The 14,674-nt window shown below is 35.5% G+C and overlaps 1 protein-coding gene across 1 annotated transcript; it reads left to right on the forward strand.

Moving 5' to 3' along the window:
- Positions 1-486: 486 nt before the first annotated feature.
- Positions 487-12,592, forward strand: LOC128185781 (circularly permutated Ras protein 1-like). Its single transcript, XM_052855443.1, has 16 exons — positions 487-781; positions 1,913-1,968; positions 2,284-2,493; positions 3,059-3,261; positions 3,799-3,990; positions 4,747-4,956; positions 5,429-5,580; positions 6,191-6,391; positions 7,932-8,016; positions 8,300-8,406; positions 8,782-8,945; positions 9,314-9,505; positions 10,374-10,500; positions 10,661-10,754; positions 11,703-11,843; positions 12,102-12,592. Exons 1-16 carry the CDS (start codon positions 690-692, stop codon positions 12,204-12,206), a joined length of 2,331 nt encoding a protein of 776 aa, XP_052711403.1. The 5' UTR covers positions 487-689; the 3' UTR covers positions 12,207-12,592.
- Positions 12,593-14,674: the final 2,082 nt, after the last annotated feature.

Here is a 14,674-nt window from a genome sequence, read left to right on the forward strand (position 1 = left end):
TGTAGGAACTTGTTTCCAATCCCTTTGTCTTATTTACACAATAAAATATGTTCAAATCAATGCTAAGCTGCATGGATATGTCAACATATTTTTCTAGCATGTCAACATAAAAAAGTTGCGTGTCGATATATTTATCTAGCATGTCAATTAACATAAAAAAGTTGCGTGTGACATATTTATCTAGCTTGTCAACATAAATAAGTTGCGTGTCGATAGAAATAATTGCATCTAGCATGTTGGAAGTCAGACGTGGTCAACATTTGATTTTTTTTAAAATTTAAAACAATGTTGATCTGATTGCTGCCATTTTGCATAGAAGTGTACTTTAATTAATTATACTTGCAATTTATATTTTCTATTATGTTTTACATACATGCTATTTATAAGTCGTGCTATATTTAGATATTTCGTTATGTTTATTGATATATTCGGCAGTTCTCGGATAATTTCCAGATAATGTCTATTAGCCGAGGTGTGCCGAATGGGACAGGAAGTTGTGAAATGGATTTCCCGTGTTATGTAGACTGCATCATTGCTAAGAGTGGGACTTGACTCGATCTAATCGTATACAGTGGTATAGGAAACGTCTCACTAACCTAGCGACACAAGAAGAGTTTGCTGTAGCGACTTGTGGAGCTTTTTTACCCCATACCTTTATTTATTATTAAGAAGAAATATATATTTTGACAATGAATTTCGGTTCGAAGAAGGTGTTTATGTATGCTGAGCCCGAGTTTGAGGTGGTTTCAGACGAGGAGTATGAGCATGGAATGAGCGTAAGGTATGTATCCGTGTTTGCACACCGTGTTTGTTGTATGGCACTGTTTCCTAGTGTAGATTAGAAGTAAGCTGACATGCTGCCATTCACTCATTCAGCAGACGTAATCTGGTTCCAGGATTGTGAAACAATCTTAGATTTCAGTCAAAAATTTTACACTCCTAATTAAAAATACTGACAAAATTGAATAACTATTAAAAGTGTTTTGATATAAAGTTGTCAATTACAAATTTTAATTGCCATATTATGATAAACAATCATTTTATGACTGACTGAAGTTTTGACTTAAGACAATAAAATTTCTTCATGATCCTGAGGCCTGATTTTGACACAGCCTCCTTCCAGAATCTCCACCCAATCATAGCATTTTATTGTTATTTGCACCAAGCAGGTCCTATGAAAATGTAGTAATTGGCGCTGTCTACACCACTGGTGGTCCATTCCTTTACTGCTCATCAGTTGGAATAGTCAAATAATTGACGGATAAACATCAGCCAGGGCAGCTCACTGGTAGATCTAAGCTCCGGACTAAATCAAGTTGCAGGAGTCACAGTAGAAAGAATAATCTCACTGTGACCAGGTTCACCAGGTCCATACTGGCGTGCGACCAGTTCTCGCCGAGTACCAGTTCTCGCCAGTACATTGTGACGTCATTTTTCGTCTACAATTTTATGTGTTGATAAAATGACGTCACAATGTACTGGCGAGAAATGGTACTCGACAAGAACTGGTCGCATGCCAGTAGGTCCGTAGGCGCTTGTTTCATACTGGAGGTCTATTAACTATACACAATAACACCAGAGCAGGAGCAAGAATACTGATGCTATTTTCTGATGCTTAATCTCATCATTTGAAATAGGCCTACCGTAAATTCCTTCTTTACGCGAGTACTTAATTCTGCAATTCCGGTGTTTTGTATCAAATGACATGAATATAAAATTGCGTTCACTAGTTCTTGTTATAATTTTCTGTAGTTGAGAACAGTCTGAAAAATAAAAGTGAGATTTTAAAATCCTTGAGCATTGCTTCTTGCAATTTTATGCAAGATATTAATTCCTCACATTTAATTAAGAATGAAGTCAAGTAATTGATGGATGTGTAATTCAATTTTCAATGGATTAAATTATTTTACAGTGAATCCGACAGCGATGATGATGATGATCTGGCAGAGCACAGAAACAAAGCTGGAGGTGGGTAGAGCAGATTTGTTTCATTTCTGGATCATTCTGTGTTGTTCATGTTAAACAGATATGAACTTATTATCATACTGTGTTGAAACATTATGGTGAACAATATACATACAGTATATACTAGTATTCAATTTATCATATCTAACTTTCATTTATTATTGATTTTTAAGTACATGTATAATAATGAACTTATGTAAGAATTTTCAGTGTACTATCTTGTTTCCTTTTGATTGCACTATATTGGGTAGTTCAGTAAATTGATTTGTATTGTACATGTACATATAATGATTGTATGTATGTATGTATAAACATCAGGTGGACCCTCTGGATCAGATGCTGTGCCTCCACCCCCACCCACACCAAGTGGATCTGGACCCCCTCCTCCACCACCCGCCCCTAAGCCACCTAAAACGGGATTCCTAGCTGGATTATTTGGCTCCAAAACCCCAAAGGTACCCAAACCACCAAAACTGAACATTCAGGCTAAAAAGAAGGTTGGCAAATGGAGAAATGCAGACATGGTCTGTAAGTATGAGCATGGTGTTCAGAGAATTCATGGTTTAAAATATGTAGTATTTGTCTCTTGACAAAAGCTCTCAACTCACTGTGATTATAGTGTACCTAAAAATCATACATAAAGTTACTGCAAGCTATAATGGCTTTAAGGTCAAGTAAGCTAGATTTTTGTGATCTGAAAAATTATCACGCAAATATTACATTTGTTTTCATATTGCTTTGGAAATAACTTTTTGAGTAGACAAAAGCACATTTTCTATGAACAAGTGGAATTCCATGCGTGAGAAGATTTATTTCAGATTTTCTTGAATATAATGTCAAAATCTATAAATGACATATTCAGTCTTGATGTATGTAGTCTGAGTTTGTTCAGTAAAAATAAAATTTTGTTTACTTTTGAAACAAGTGTAAAGGAAAATCATACTTCATAAAAAATATTCACATCTTGTTCAAGATGAATAATTCATATATAAATTATAAAATATTGTTTTACTTGATTGTTTCATTTGAAGTGTAGATTATGGAGTATGAACTAGTGTTGCATATTATAAATTTTCCATCAAACATGTTACAGATTCTGCAGCACGTGGAGAGAAAACAAGAGAGTCTGCCAAGCAGGGTCAGCGTCATCGCCGCGCCGACACGAACATCATCTCCATCGATTTCAGGAAGATCATCGCCCCTAGCAACATGCACACCGGCGACCCGGTCCACTGCACTTCTTGTGATGTCATCCTATCCAGTATCAGCAAAATCACCACTGCAGAGGACAAAAAGGTCATTAGTTGGCTCAAATGTTGCTGATCAAAAAATGTTCTGGAACAAAAACAAAAAGGGATTTATGATATTATAGAATTATACTCTGGTTGCTGTCTTTTTAGTATACTGGAGTTGGATTAGAAATGATGCTCGGTTATCACTAGATTCTTTGCTATGTAATTTTATACAGAGGAACACTGTTATCACTAAATAACCAATTCTTTAGACTAAAATCTACTTTATGTACCCTGTCCAATTTTTTTTTGTAAATTGGTCATTATCCCCTTTTTAATAGCCTTTCTAAAAGGCTATGAAATACACCACTGTGACAAGAGAACATATCAACATCATCAGAAGTAAATTAGAACACTTAAATTTTTGTTTCAAAAAAGTTTTGCAGATCCTAATTTGTTTTACTATACCAAGCCTTTATATACCTGTAACTTATTTTAAAGATTAGATAAACATTGAATTAAAATTCATATTTTATTAAAGATTTTGCAAGAGCAATAGACATTTTGATACTGATATTTACTGTTGTGATTTATCTTGTAGATCTGGCATTGTGAGTTCTGTGGTACAGACAATGAGCTGGACATAGAAGAGGAAGAAATTCCACGCATCAATGACGTGACCTTCATGTTGGAGCCTGCTCCCTCAACTGCGTCAAGCGGACTGACCGGAAAGGATGAATCTCTGGTCATCTTCTGTGTAGACATTTCAGGAAGCATGAGTGTCACCTCACAGGTGAGATAATACAGTCATGTCATTTTACAGGTGAGTTAATACATGTCTTATACATGTGAAATAATACATGAGTGTCACCTCACAGGTGAGATTACTCATGTGTTCTACCTCACAGGATGATATTTTACAATATGTGTCACCTCACAGGTTAGATAATGCGTGAGTGTCACCTCACAGGTGAGATTACTCATGAGTTCTACCTCACAGGATGATATTTTACAATATGTGTCACCTCACAGGTTAGATAATGCATGAGTGTCACCTCACAGGTGAGGTTACTCATGAGTTCCACATCACAAGATGAGATTTTACATGAGTGTACTGTAGGTGAGATTAGAAATGAATGTCACCTCACTGGTGAGATAATACTTCAGATTCATCTCAGAGGGGAGATAATACATGAGTGTGACCTCAAAGGTGAGATTATACCTGAGTTTGACCTCACAGGTGAGGTTATACTTGAGGTTAGTATAAAGATGATCAAACAACATCTGTCACATCATATGTGAGATTAAAAACCTGACACCAATATATCAATATCGTCTGTTCAAGTTATTCTTATGCAGAGATATTTTTGTATTGCACAAGACTTTTTAAGATAAATACTCTTTTCACTTTCCAAACCAAAATATGAATTAGAATTCATGCTGATTTGTTTCATTGTCATTTGGAAGCTACAATATACGACAGAGATGAATTAAGATAGCTAAAACTGCATGTGTATATTAAATACTAAATGTTGCATGCCTCTGGCAGGTTCCAGGAAGAATTAACCTTCGCGGGTCGATGGCACGACACCAGTCCTTGAACACAGAACGAGCCGACCAGTATCTCCCCCGTCAGCGACGCGACGTGACATACGTGTCGCGCCTCCAGGCGGTACAGGCCGCTGTGGACCATCAACTGGAGGAGATGATCAAACAACACCCCAACAGGAGGGTAGCTCTCATCACATTCAACAATGAGGTTAGTATGTAGATGATCAAACAACCATGAGGATAGTATAAAGGTGATTAAAGAACACACAAACAAAGGGTGGCCCTCATCACTTTCAACAGCGAGGTCGGAAGTCATGGGTCATTGTGCATGTTACAACCATCTAATGATGTACAAGTTATCCAGTTATAATCAGATATGTATGTAAATTAATTTTGGATGGATTAGAAACAAATGAAAGCAAAAGGGGTATGGAAAACAACACTAGATAAATGTAGATACACAAATGATTTAATATTTGAAACTGGTATTTATTGCAATATATTATTTGTATTTTATGATATAGGCTATGAATTTATGATAGGACAGAAATAAAAAATTAAAATAAATACTAAGAATAGGGTGAAAAATAGTGCTTTATTTTAATACATAGCATAAAAAAATTAAAGTACTCAATAAGGAATGAAATGCAGTTATTGACCATTCTGTTGCTGTATTACAGGTGACTATTATTGGGGATGGTTCGGGGACACCTGTGACAGTGGCGGGAGACAAACTGACCAGTGCTGATGACCTGAAGGCCAAAGGATCGGAAATTCCAATGCCAGGAGCTATCCAGGCCTCCAGGGGAACCCTGGGAGACAAGCTGTTTGGGTGAGAGGGTCATGCTTATTTTTTAGTTCAAGAGGGTCATGAATTATTTGGAGTTCATTAGAGGTCACAAATTATAATGAGTTCATAAGGGGTCCTGAATTATTTTGTGTTCATAAGAGGTCCTAAATTATTTTGAATTCACAAGGGGTCAAGAATTTTTTTTTTTATTGGAATGTATAAATGCAACTGACATGCAACCAAGCAATTGCTAAAATGTGTATTAACAGTTGATGATGTACATGTAAAAGAAGAAGGAAAAATATGTCAAAGTTATTGTAGAAATACATGTATGTCCTTTTATGCTAAGAAATTCATATTAGATGAGTCGCTTGTGTGTTCATGTGAATTTCAAGCAAAGTTTTCTCACATGAAAAGTGCATATGAAATGATTTTGTGATTCTTGAGTAAAATATTTCTTGTGAAATGAATGAATTAAAAAAAATATCTCGTAAAAATTGCTTGTACCTATATAGAGATATTTGTGTTAATGCTAATGAAGCACAATTTCTTGATGTGTGTATAGTTTTAAGAGGCTGAATATGAAATAGTTGCCATGAATTAAATAAGATAACAATTTTAGACATTGTATTCATTTATTCTGTTTGATCAGACTGGAGGAAGGTGGGACGACTGCACTAGGCCCTGCCCTCCTGATCGCCACAACGATGGCCGGACAACATCCAGGGTCAAAGGTCATCATTTGTACTGACGGGAAGGCCAATGTAGGAGTGGGGCGGCTAGACCTTGAAGAGGAAATGGATAAAGAGGCCATGTTTTACGAGGGAATTGGAAATGAGGCGGTGGAAAAAGGGTAGGCAGGCCTCAGGATCATGAAGCATTTTTAGACTTAAGTCTAAATTGCAATCTTTGATAAAATTTTGATATGTCATAAAATTACACTTAAACTTTGTAACTATCAACATAATATAGAGACACTTTCAAATAGCATTTCATTTTCTCGATGTTGTCAATCGCAAGACAGTAAGACAGTGTATGAAATTTGACTTAAGTCTAAGACTGCTTCATGATCTTGGGGCCAGAAGACTAGAAATTGTGTTGACCACAACAATGTAATTTCTTCTTCATACGACACTCGGTGAAAAAGGGTACAAGTGGGCAAGCGATTAAATGATAAAATTATTATTTTTTGTAGTGAAAATTTTAGGCGGTACATAAATAAGTTTTAGCTGGCAGTTAAATTTCTTGAACTTATTTCTCAAAATTCTGGTTTATAAATTAAAACTATTTAAAATGCGAAACATAGTTTGATAAATGTGACATCGTTCTATTGTCTAAAACGTAACTTCGAAGTTCTGAGTTAAAAAAGTTGACTCATTTATGGCACTATGCTGTAGAGCAAAAAAACCAAGAAAACTGCACAGAATTTCTTGGATGCGAGAAATTAATAATAATATTTTTTGTAAAGTTTTATTATACTCTGTCCTGAGTTTTTGCTTCCACCACTTTTTGCTTGATATTTCAATAATAGTAAATACCTTTGTGCTCAAACTACGTTCATCCACTAATATGAAAAATGTCCAGATTATCTGTTTTGAAACGCCCCCTCTACCGCTTCAGATTTCAATACACATTCCAAAATAGAAAGTCTACGGAGATTTTGCATTGCATCAGCCATTAATAAGCCGGGATGATAACGTTAAAAAAATTGCGCGATGTATTCCGAATGGAAAAAAGATGTAAACATTTCCCATTATAAATCTCTGTAAGAAAATTGTTTTTGTTCCTGTGAAATTTTATGAGTGAAAATGGATAATTGTTCAATGAAGATATCTTGGATATATTCCCTTTCATCGATTACAATTGTATTTCTTTCACAGGTATGTGTATTTTTATTAAAAATCATCAAAAATTGATGGAAGCAATAACTTGGGACGGACTATAGAATACGAGCATGCAGTGTCCCAAGAACAAGAAATTTTATTGGGTGGCTCTAGTAGCTGATGTCAGTGTGGCTCTAGTAGCTGATGTCAGAAATGTTATGATGAATAGATTTTACTTTGTATCAGCAACAACATATTGTGAGTAGGGTCTTATGCATTTTCTTAATTTTCACTGACAGTTACATGTACCCATATTTTTGGGATAAGTGTCCAATAGATATTTCTATGGAAATCTCAAATTATTTAAAGTACTGACACAATTTAAAGAAAATAGACAATCTTGATTTTACTATAAGATTTTCAATAATACATGTACTAATATGCGCTGTGTTGTGATATTCCTGACCATTGTGTAATTAATGGATTCAAAATGTAGTGTACACTTGATAGTGTATACCTGTATTAGTATTGCGCAGTATGCATTGTTTATAGACTGGTTCTCTCTTGCAGTGTGGCTCTATCTGTCATCAGCATCAAAGGGACGGACTGTAAACTGGTTCACCTAGGGAAGATCGCTGACATGACTGGTGGTCAGGTATGTGCCAATAGAATCTTTCAGTGTTTACATATGGTGCACTCAGTCAGGTGTGTTTTTCGTTACGCTTCTTGATTTTTGAGTTGCATCTATGAATTTTGGTTGAAAATTGCAAGGTAGAAAAGTGCAAAGAAGAAATTAATTTAAGTTGAAATTGTGTACAATATACGTATATATTTCAAATTTCAAACATAAAAATGTATATAAATGAACTCTGCAGTCGTTGACGTCATGAAAATTGAAAGGTGGCACCTGTTTCAATTGACTGCTTGATCACTTTCAGGTAAATATCGTGGACCCCCTCAAGCTGACCCAGGAGTTCTCTACAATTCTTGCAGACCAAATCATCGCCACTAACGTAGTAGCCACTTGTCATCTCCACAAGAGACTGTAAGTAGAATTAGCACTGCCTGGTCTTATTGACTATAGTATACTGTAGTCATTCTGACAAGCTGCAAAATTTGTGATAGATATTCAAATAATCTGTATCATGTCTTAGACAATCTCCTTATTTATATATTTGATACGTCTGTCTTGAATGTATCATTCTAACCTGATAAAAAGTTAAAACATAAAGAGAGATTGAAAGTTACAGAAGACCCAAGTCTTACAAGATTAGGTGATTTCTTCTTTTTTTTTCTGTGAAGACAAAACTGATCTTCATGCTAGAGTCCAATTCACATTTTACCCAAAGTCTTCCATTGACTATCAATGACCCGGGAGTTTGATTTATCATTCTATATACTGTATGTGTTTTTGTGACAGATTTTTCTACTATGAAGATACGGAAGACAGTAAGGTCGTCAGGAACATAGGAAATGTGACGGCCAGCACGGAAGTGACGTTTGAGTACGGCGTCCGCTGTCAAACCAACAGGAAGAAAGCAATGAATGCAACGATTAAAGAAGAGAATGAACAGGCAGAGGAAGGTATGTGAAATTTTTCACATTTTGTCAATTTCAGAACATCTGTGTATGCAGAAAAATTTGAATCAAATTGATTTACTTGATTTGCAGCAGTGGTTGACTTTTGTTGTCCCATTCAATATTTTTTGTAGACTTTAATGCATCCACCATATTCCATGTAAACTGTAAAATCTCTTCAACTTGTTTATTGAGTTAAATAAAACAAAATAACTTTGTTGCATTAATTTTATATCATCAAATTTGTATCTGGTTCAGATTTGTTTGAGAAAATTTATCAGTATCTCAAACTTTGACATACAGATTCGACCACAACTAGTGTCATACATTTCTCTGATATCTTTATTTATGTTGATATTTATGTTGTATTCCAGCGAGTGGGGGTGAGAGGGCCCCTGAGGCTGCGGGGTACAGTAAGGAGGAACCCATGGAGACGGACCAAGAGGAGCTGAAGGAACTACCCTTCCAGCTGTTGGTCAAGTACACGGACACAGAGGGCGCCACCGCCCTTAGGGTGCTGACCCAGTGCCAGCCCATCACCTACGACCGGCGGGAGGCTGAGAAAAGTAAGGGTCCTGGGATTTCATACATAACAAAGGAAAGGTCCCCAGGGGTATTATAATTATATTATAAAGCACTGTAGATTCCTATTCAAACGTGAGGAATTAATATCCGCATAAAATAGTGAGAAGTACAGTAAAATCTGGCTTTTATTTTTTGGACATATGTAAACTTTGTGAACTATGATAAAAATTTGACATTTGCAACTTTATGTTCTTGCAATTTGATGAAAACTGTAGAATCGCGGCATTAAGTATTCGCGTAAAATAAGGAATCTACCGTAAGGGTCCTATGGGTCTTGAACATGGCAAAGTCTACAATTATGCATTGTGTGTGGTCGGTGTTTTTTTTTCGCAGATGCCATTTAATATGTTGTAATGATAAACAAATGAAAGTATATAAAGTATTCACAAACCCTTTTTGAGTGACAATATTTATGAGAAACAATGAGTGTGGCAAACAAATTATCGGGGTTGTAAATATTTGGCTGTGATGCAAATAAACTTTCCTGAAAAGTCTGTACACAGTAGAAATGGTCATGGAGGGTTATCTGGGTCCTAGAAAAAAGTAAAAGTTTCTGAGATATGTTAGGCAAAAAAAAGGTAAGAAACTTTTCAAGATATATACTTGACACAATGTAAATCTTGTAGAGAAGAATGAAACATGTGTATGTATGCTTTGAACGTCGTTCACAATATAGAGTGTTCATCAACCAAAGATATATGACAATAGATTTTATGAATTACATAGAACTGCCATCCAGAATCTGTATCGTCCAAAGTGTGATTTTATTAAATCTATTAAAATTGATGTAAGTGATTAATAACAAAAGCTAGCTTGGTATATATTCATGTGTCAATCTCATCTTTATAGACATGGACCTACAGGTGGTTGGAGCTCACACCGCTCAAACGACCTCCTCCCTGGCCCTCAATGGGATGTTCACCGAGTCCAGGGCTCGAGCCCTAATGAATCAACGCCTCGCCTGGCGATTTACAAAGTAAGATATAATAGAGAAATCAAAGCTACCTTATTGAGTTCAACAGTTCTTCTATTTTATTTTTTTCTTTTAAAGTTACTTAGCTGTGTTATCAACGTTATCATGTTTCTGACAGGTTCAGATTTTTTCTTGATTGTTCATTATTATTATCATTATTTAGTGTCTCAGATGAGGGCAGAGGGCAAAAGAAGGCTTACAAGAAGATGTTTGGGAAAATCAAATCTGTAGATCATTACATCAACCAAAGGCAACAGGTGAGTTTGTAATTAACAGGTGGTAACAGGTGAGTTTAAAGTTTACTACAGGTAGTAACAGGTGACTATTTCATCAATCAACTTTAATAGTGTGTACTGTGGTTTCATCAATATTCGTTGAATACCAATTTTTGTGGATTTCGTTGTTAAGTTGATCCACAAAATTAAATGTTCATTGAAGTGCAATTTCAACTTACATTTTGTATTCATTTGATAGGATCATTGGCCACGAATTTACGTATCCTTGAAACTGTGATTTTTAGAAAATCCACGAAAATTGATACCCACGAAAATAAATGAAACCACAGTATTAGTTATATAATAGGCTCAGTACTGTCACGCTCCTACTAGCACTAGCTAGTGGGCTAACGCTTTAGCTCAGTCGGTAGAGCGTTGATTTTTAAACTGAAGGGTCCCGAGTTCGAGCCGAAGTGTTGTAATCCCTTCTCTTCTTTTACACAATAAAAGGTAACAAATCAGTTTGTAGTAAGTAAATAGATGTTTCGATTGAGTTTTTAGTAAGTCAGCAAAAGGTAACAGGTAAGTTTGAAGTCAACAACAGACTGAGGCTATCAACAGTTGAGTTGGAACCAACAGGTGGGTTTTTATTTTACCGAGGTCAAGCATGAGCAACTCTAAGTGGCCAATTTGTGGATACCCAAGTCATTCAGAGAAGACAACATACAAGTTTAAAATCAATCAAACAAAACCTTATTTCCCCCAGCTTTTGAAGCCCAAAAAAATTTATAGGATTAAAACTTTTTTTTACTAACAAAAGAGGAGAAAACTCATTCTACAAGTATTTTCTAATACAAAGAACTTATGAAGGATGACTAAAATAAAGTAGATGAAAATTTCATAATTTTTTTATACAGTTGAGAAAGAGAGAACTTGCGTAAGATAGCTAATGTACTAGAGTAAAGAGCCTTTAATTTGTTGTTTATGCAGGAGGAGCGTAAAACACACGGCAGGACGTACAGTGACAGTGAGGGAAGTGACGATGAGGACAACGATTTAAGCGCTGCTCCCCATACCTTATCTGAGCCGGTCAAAGTAAAGCCATTCCTACTCAGCAAGTCAATGAAAATGGTAAGTTACCGCTAGTCAGTTATGCAATAAAGACCAGATAAACAGAGTGAAGAACTTGACTGGGTTTAAAATGAAATTCTTTAGCAAAACATTTTAAAAATTTGATTTAACAAGATTTGGTATGTTTACAATAATTATGTTATGCTCTTAGATTAAAATGTATAATTAAAATTGTGTATCCCTAAAGATATAGATGTATGTATTTGACTAGCTGGTTAATGGCGTTATTTTAATAAACTGGTTATGATGTAATTGCAGAAGAAGAGGTCAGAAGTTTGTTCCGATTCTGGGGCCAATCTTTTGTATCAGATGAAGAAAGGCAGCAGAGCTCTGGACCGCGACAGTGATAGTGATGAGGACTAAGTGAGGTGTTGAGGATTAAGTGAGGCAACGAGGATTAATATAGGCAATGAGGATGAAGTGAGGCAGTAGATTAAGTGAGGTGAAGAGAATTAAGTGATTTTGTAGATTATTTATAAGTGACTGTGGATTGAGTGAAGTGGTAAGTTATTATCAAGTGACTGTGGATTTACTGAGTTTATATGTCACTGATTATACAGCAGATTCAGTCACCCCTGAGATAGTGGGACTCCACATGATAAATGCGTGACAGTAATAAGATATAGTAGATGAAGTGAGTCTAGTTATATTAGCTCTTAGTCCTACAGGTACAGAGTTTAGTATTCTGAAAGCATAATACATAACTGTTATTCCCTTGCATGGGAATGAAATAATTAAAGCCTACAGTAGGTACCGTAATGTATCGTGTATAATACGCACTCGTGTATAATACGCACCCCCAAAGTTGACCAAAAAATAGCGAAAAAACAGCAGGTCCTATGTATAACACGCACCCTAAAAATGGCGAAATCAACGGCCGCCATTTTCCCCCAAATCTATCAATGTTTCATGATAATTTTATAATCCATGCGCAATTTCTTTAATTTTGTGATCGGAACATAGCACAATGATGAAAATCGACGGCCGTCATTTTCCAAATAACTATCGATGTCTAATGATAATTTTATAACCCAAGCGCAATTACTGTAATTTCGAGTTCGGAACATGGCCCAAACGATATTAGAGTCAAAGTTCTTACAATTTTACATAAAAAGGACGGCATGATTTACATGGGCGGTATCAAATATCATTAGACACTTCGTAAAGAGTTTCTTGTACAACAGTAGAGAAGTTGAAGATCATCATACGTAGGGAAGAATGGCAACCGAGCTTCGAGCTTTAAAGTTATAATGTTTGCATATATAAACCAAAACAACATCAAAAGAAATTATTTAATTGATTAATTATAGTCTAACTCATTGATTGTTGTTAAATAAACATTCTGAAGAAACGTATGTATGTCGAATATCGTCATTATCAAGTCGTACAAATGATCAATGTATTTTTAGCATTGTCTATGTAAAGCAATAACGTTTAACTGCATAACTGGACACAAAGTAATCAAGTTTAATAAAATTAGAATAATCGCTAATCTTCATGCACTTGAAGACACCCAGTGAAGTCCGACACAAGACAGGTGCATGCTTATGACACCGGAAATTGTTAAACAAACATTGACCACGCGCCGAGTCAACAGAGGCTAGTTCAGCAGAGCGAGCGCTCGCGATCGCTCGCGATCGCTCGCCAAAATTTGTGTTGCGGGTATAGGGAATTTTGGCGAGCGCTCGCGAACGCTCGCTCTGTTGAACAGGCCTCTGGTGATTGCTTACGTAATGGCGAATACACTGGCGATATTTAAACTTGTTTGATGCAAGAAATAGTGTTGAAAGTGTTGAAAGTGGATAAATATTTCAATACATGGAAATAAAACTAAGAATAAGGTATTTCTGATGCAGTAAATTTAGTATGCACTCGTACAACTTGCATAACGCGCTACATGTATATCAGCGGTCAGTATACACTCATACAACTTGCATAACACGCTATATCGGCAGTCACGTCTCCCGAGGTATCAAGAATCATGGGTTGAAAAAATGGGGTAAAATTTTAGTCCTATGTATAACACGCACCCCCCACTTTTGATCAAATTTTGGCTGAAAAAAAGTGCGTGTTCTACACGCGACATTACGGTAACTAATTTTTGGACACTGATACAGCACAGAAGTTGAATGTTGTCATCATGTCGTGATCCCTGTAGCAGGTAGTCCCAGTCAACTCATTTAGTGAAGGCTTCCTTTTTAAGGGTTTCAAAATAATGTACCTACTTTGAACCTGATAAACAAAAGAATTTAGGAAATTAGATATCTCCTAATGACATGTTTTCTAATTACATGCCTCCTATTATCAATAGATTGATAAGTGTTTTGAGCTTGCATATTCTGTAATAAAATGAATTGATTTTTTGATCAAACAACATTTTCTTAATCTATACAAAATTTCTGAACTAATGATATTTGTTACAAATTTTTTGTTACTGAAATGCAATTGAACTAGTATTTTGATTTCTTGATTTAATTAGAAATTTGATGAGGTATAACATAATAGGTAATAAATTTTTATTTTTTTTCCCTTGAATTCCTCAATAGTATACTATATATGAAAATCCATAGCATACAAATATGGTTCTTTCCATACAGAACTATATGTATGAGGTTTATTTTGCCTTTGATTGTATACTTTTATATTGAATATATATTAAACTACATATGTATCATTGAAATATTATTTTAATGTGGTAAAAATTATAAAACTGGGTCAAGTTGTTGTGATTAGTACTTGTAAACTAAACTGTCAACAGGCTGAGGGTTATCAACTGTGTTTATGATGTTCTTGACAATTCAGATGTTCGAGTGGTTTTTTAAACTGTAAAA

The sequence above is a fragment of the Crassostrea angulata genome, chromosome 5 (assembly GCF_025612915.1).
Source record: "Crassostrea angulata isolate pt1a10 chromosome 5, ASM2561291v2, whole genome shotgun sequence".
NCBI classification, from domain to species: Eukaryota; Metazoa; Mollusca; class Bivalvia; order Ostreida; family Ostreidae; genus Magallana; species Magallana angulata.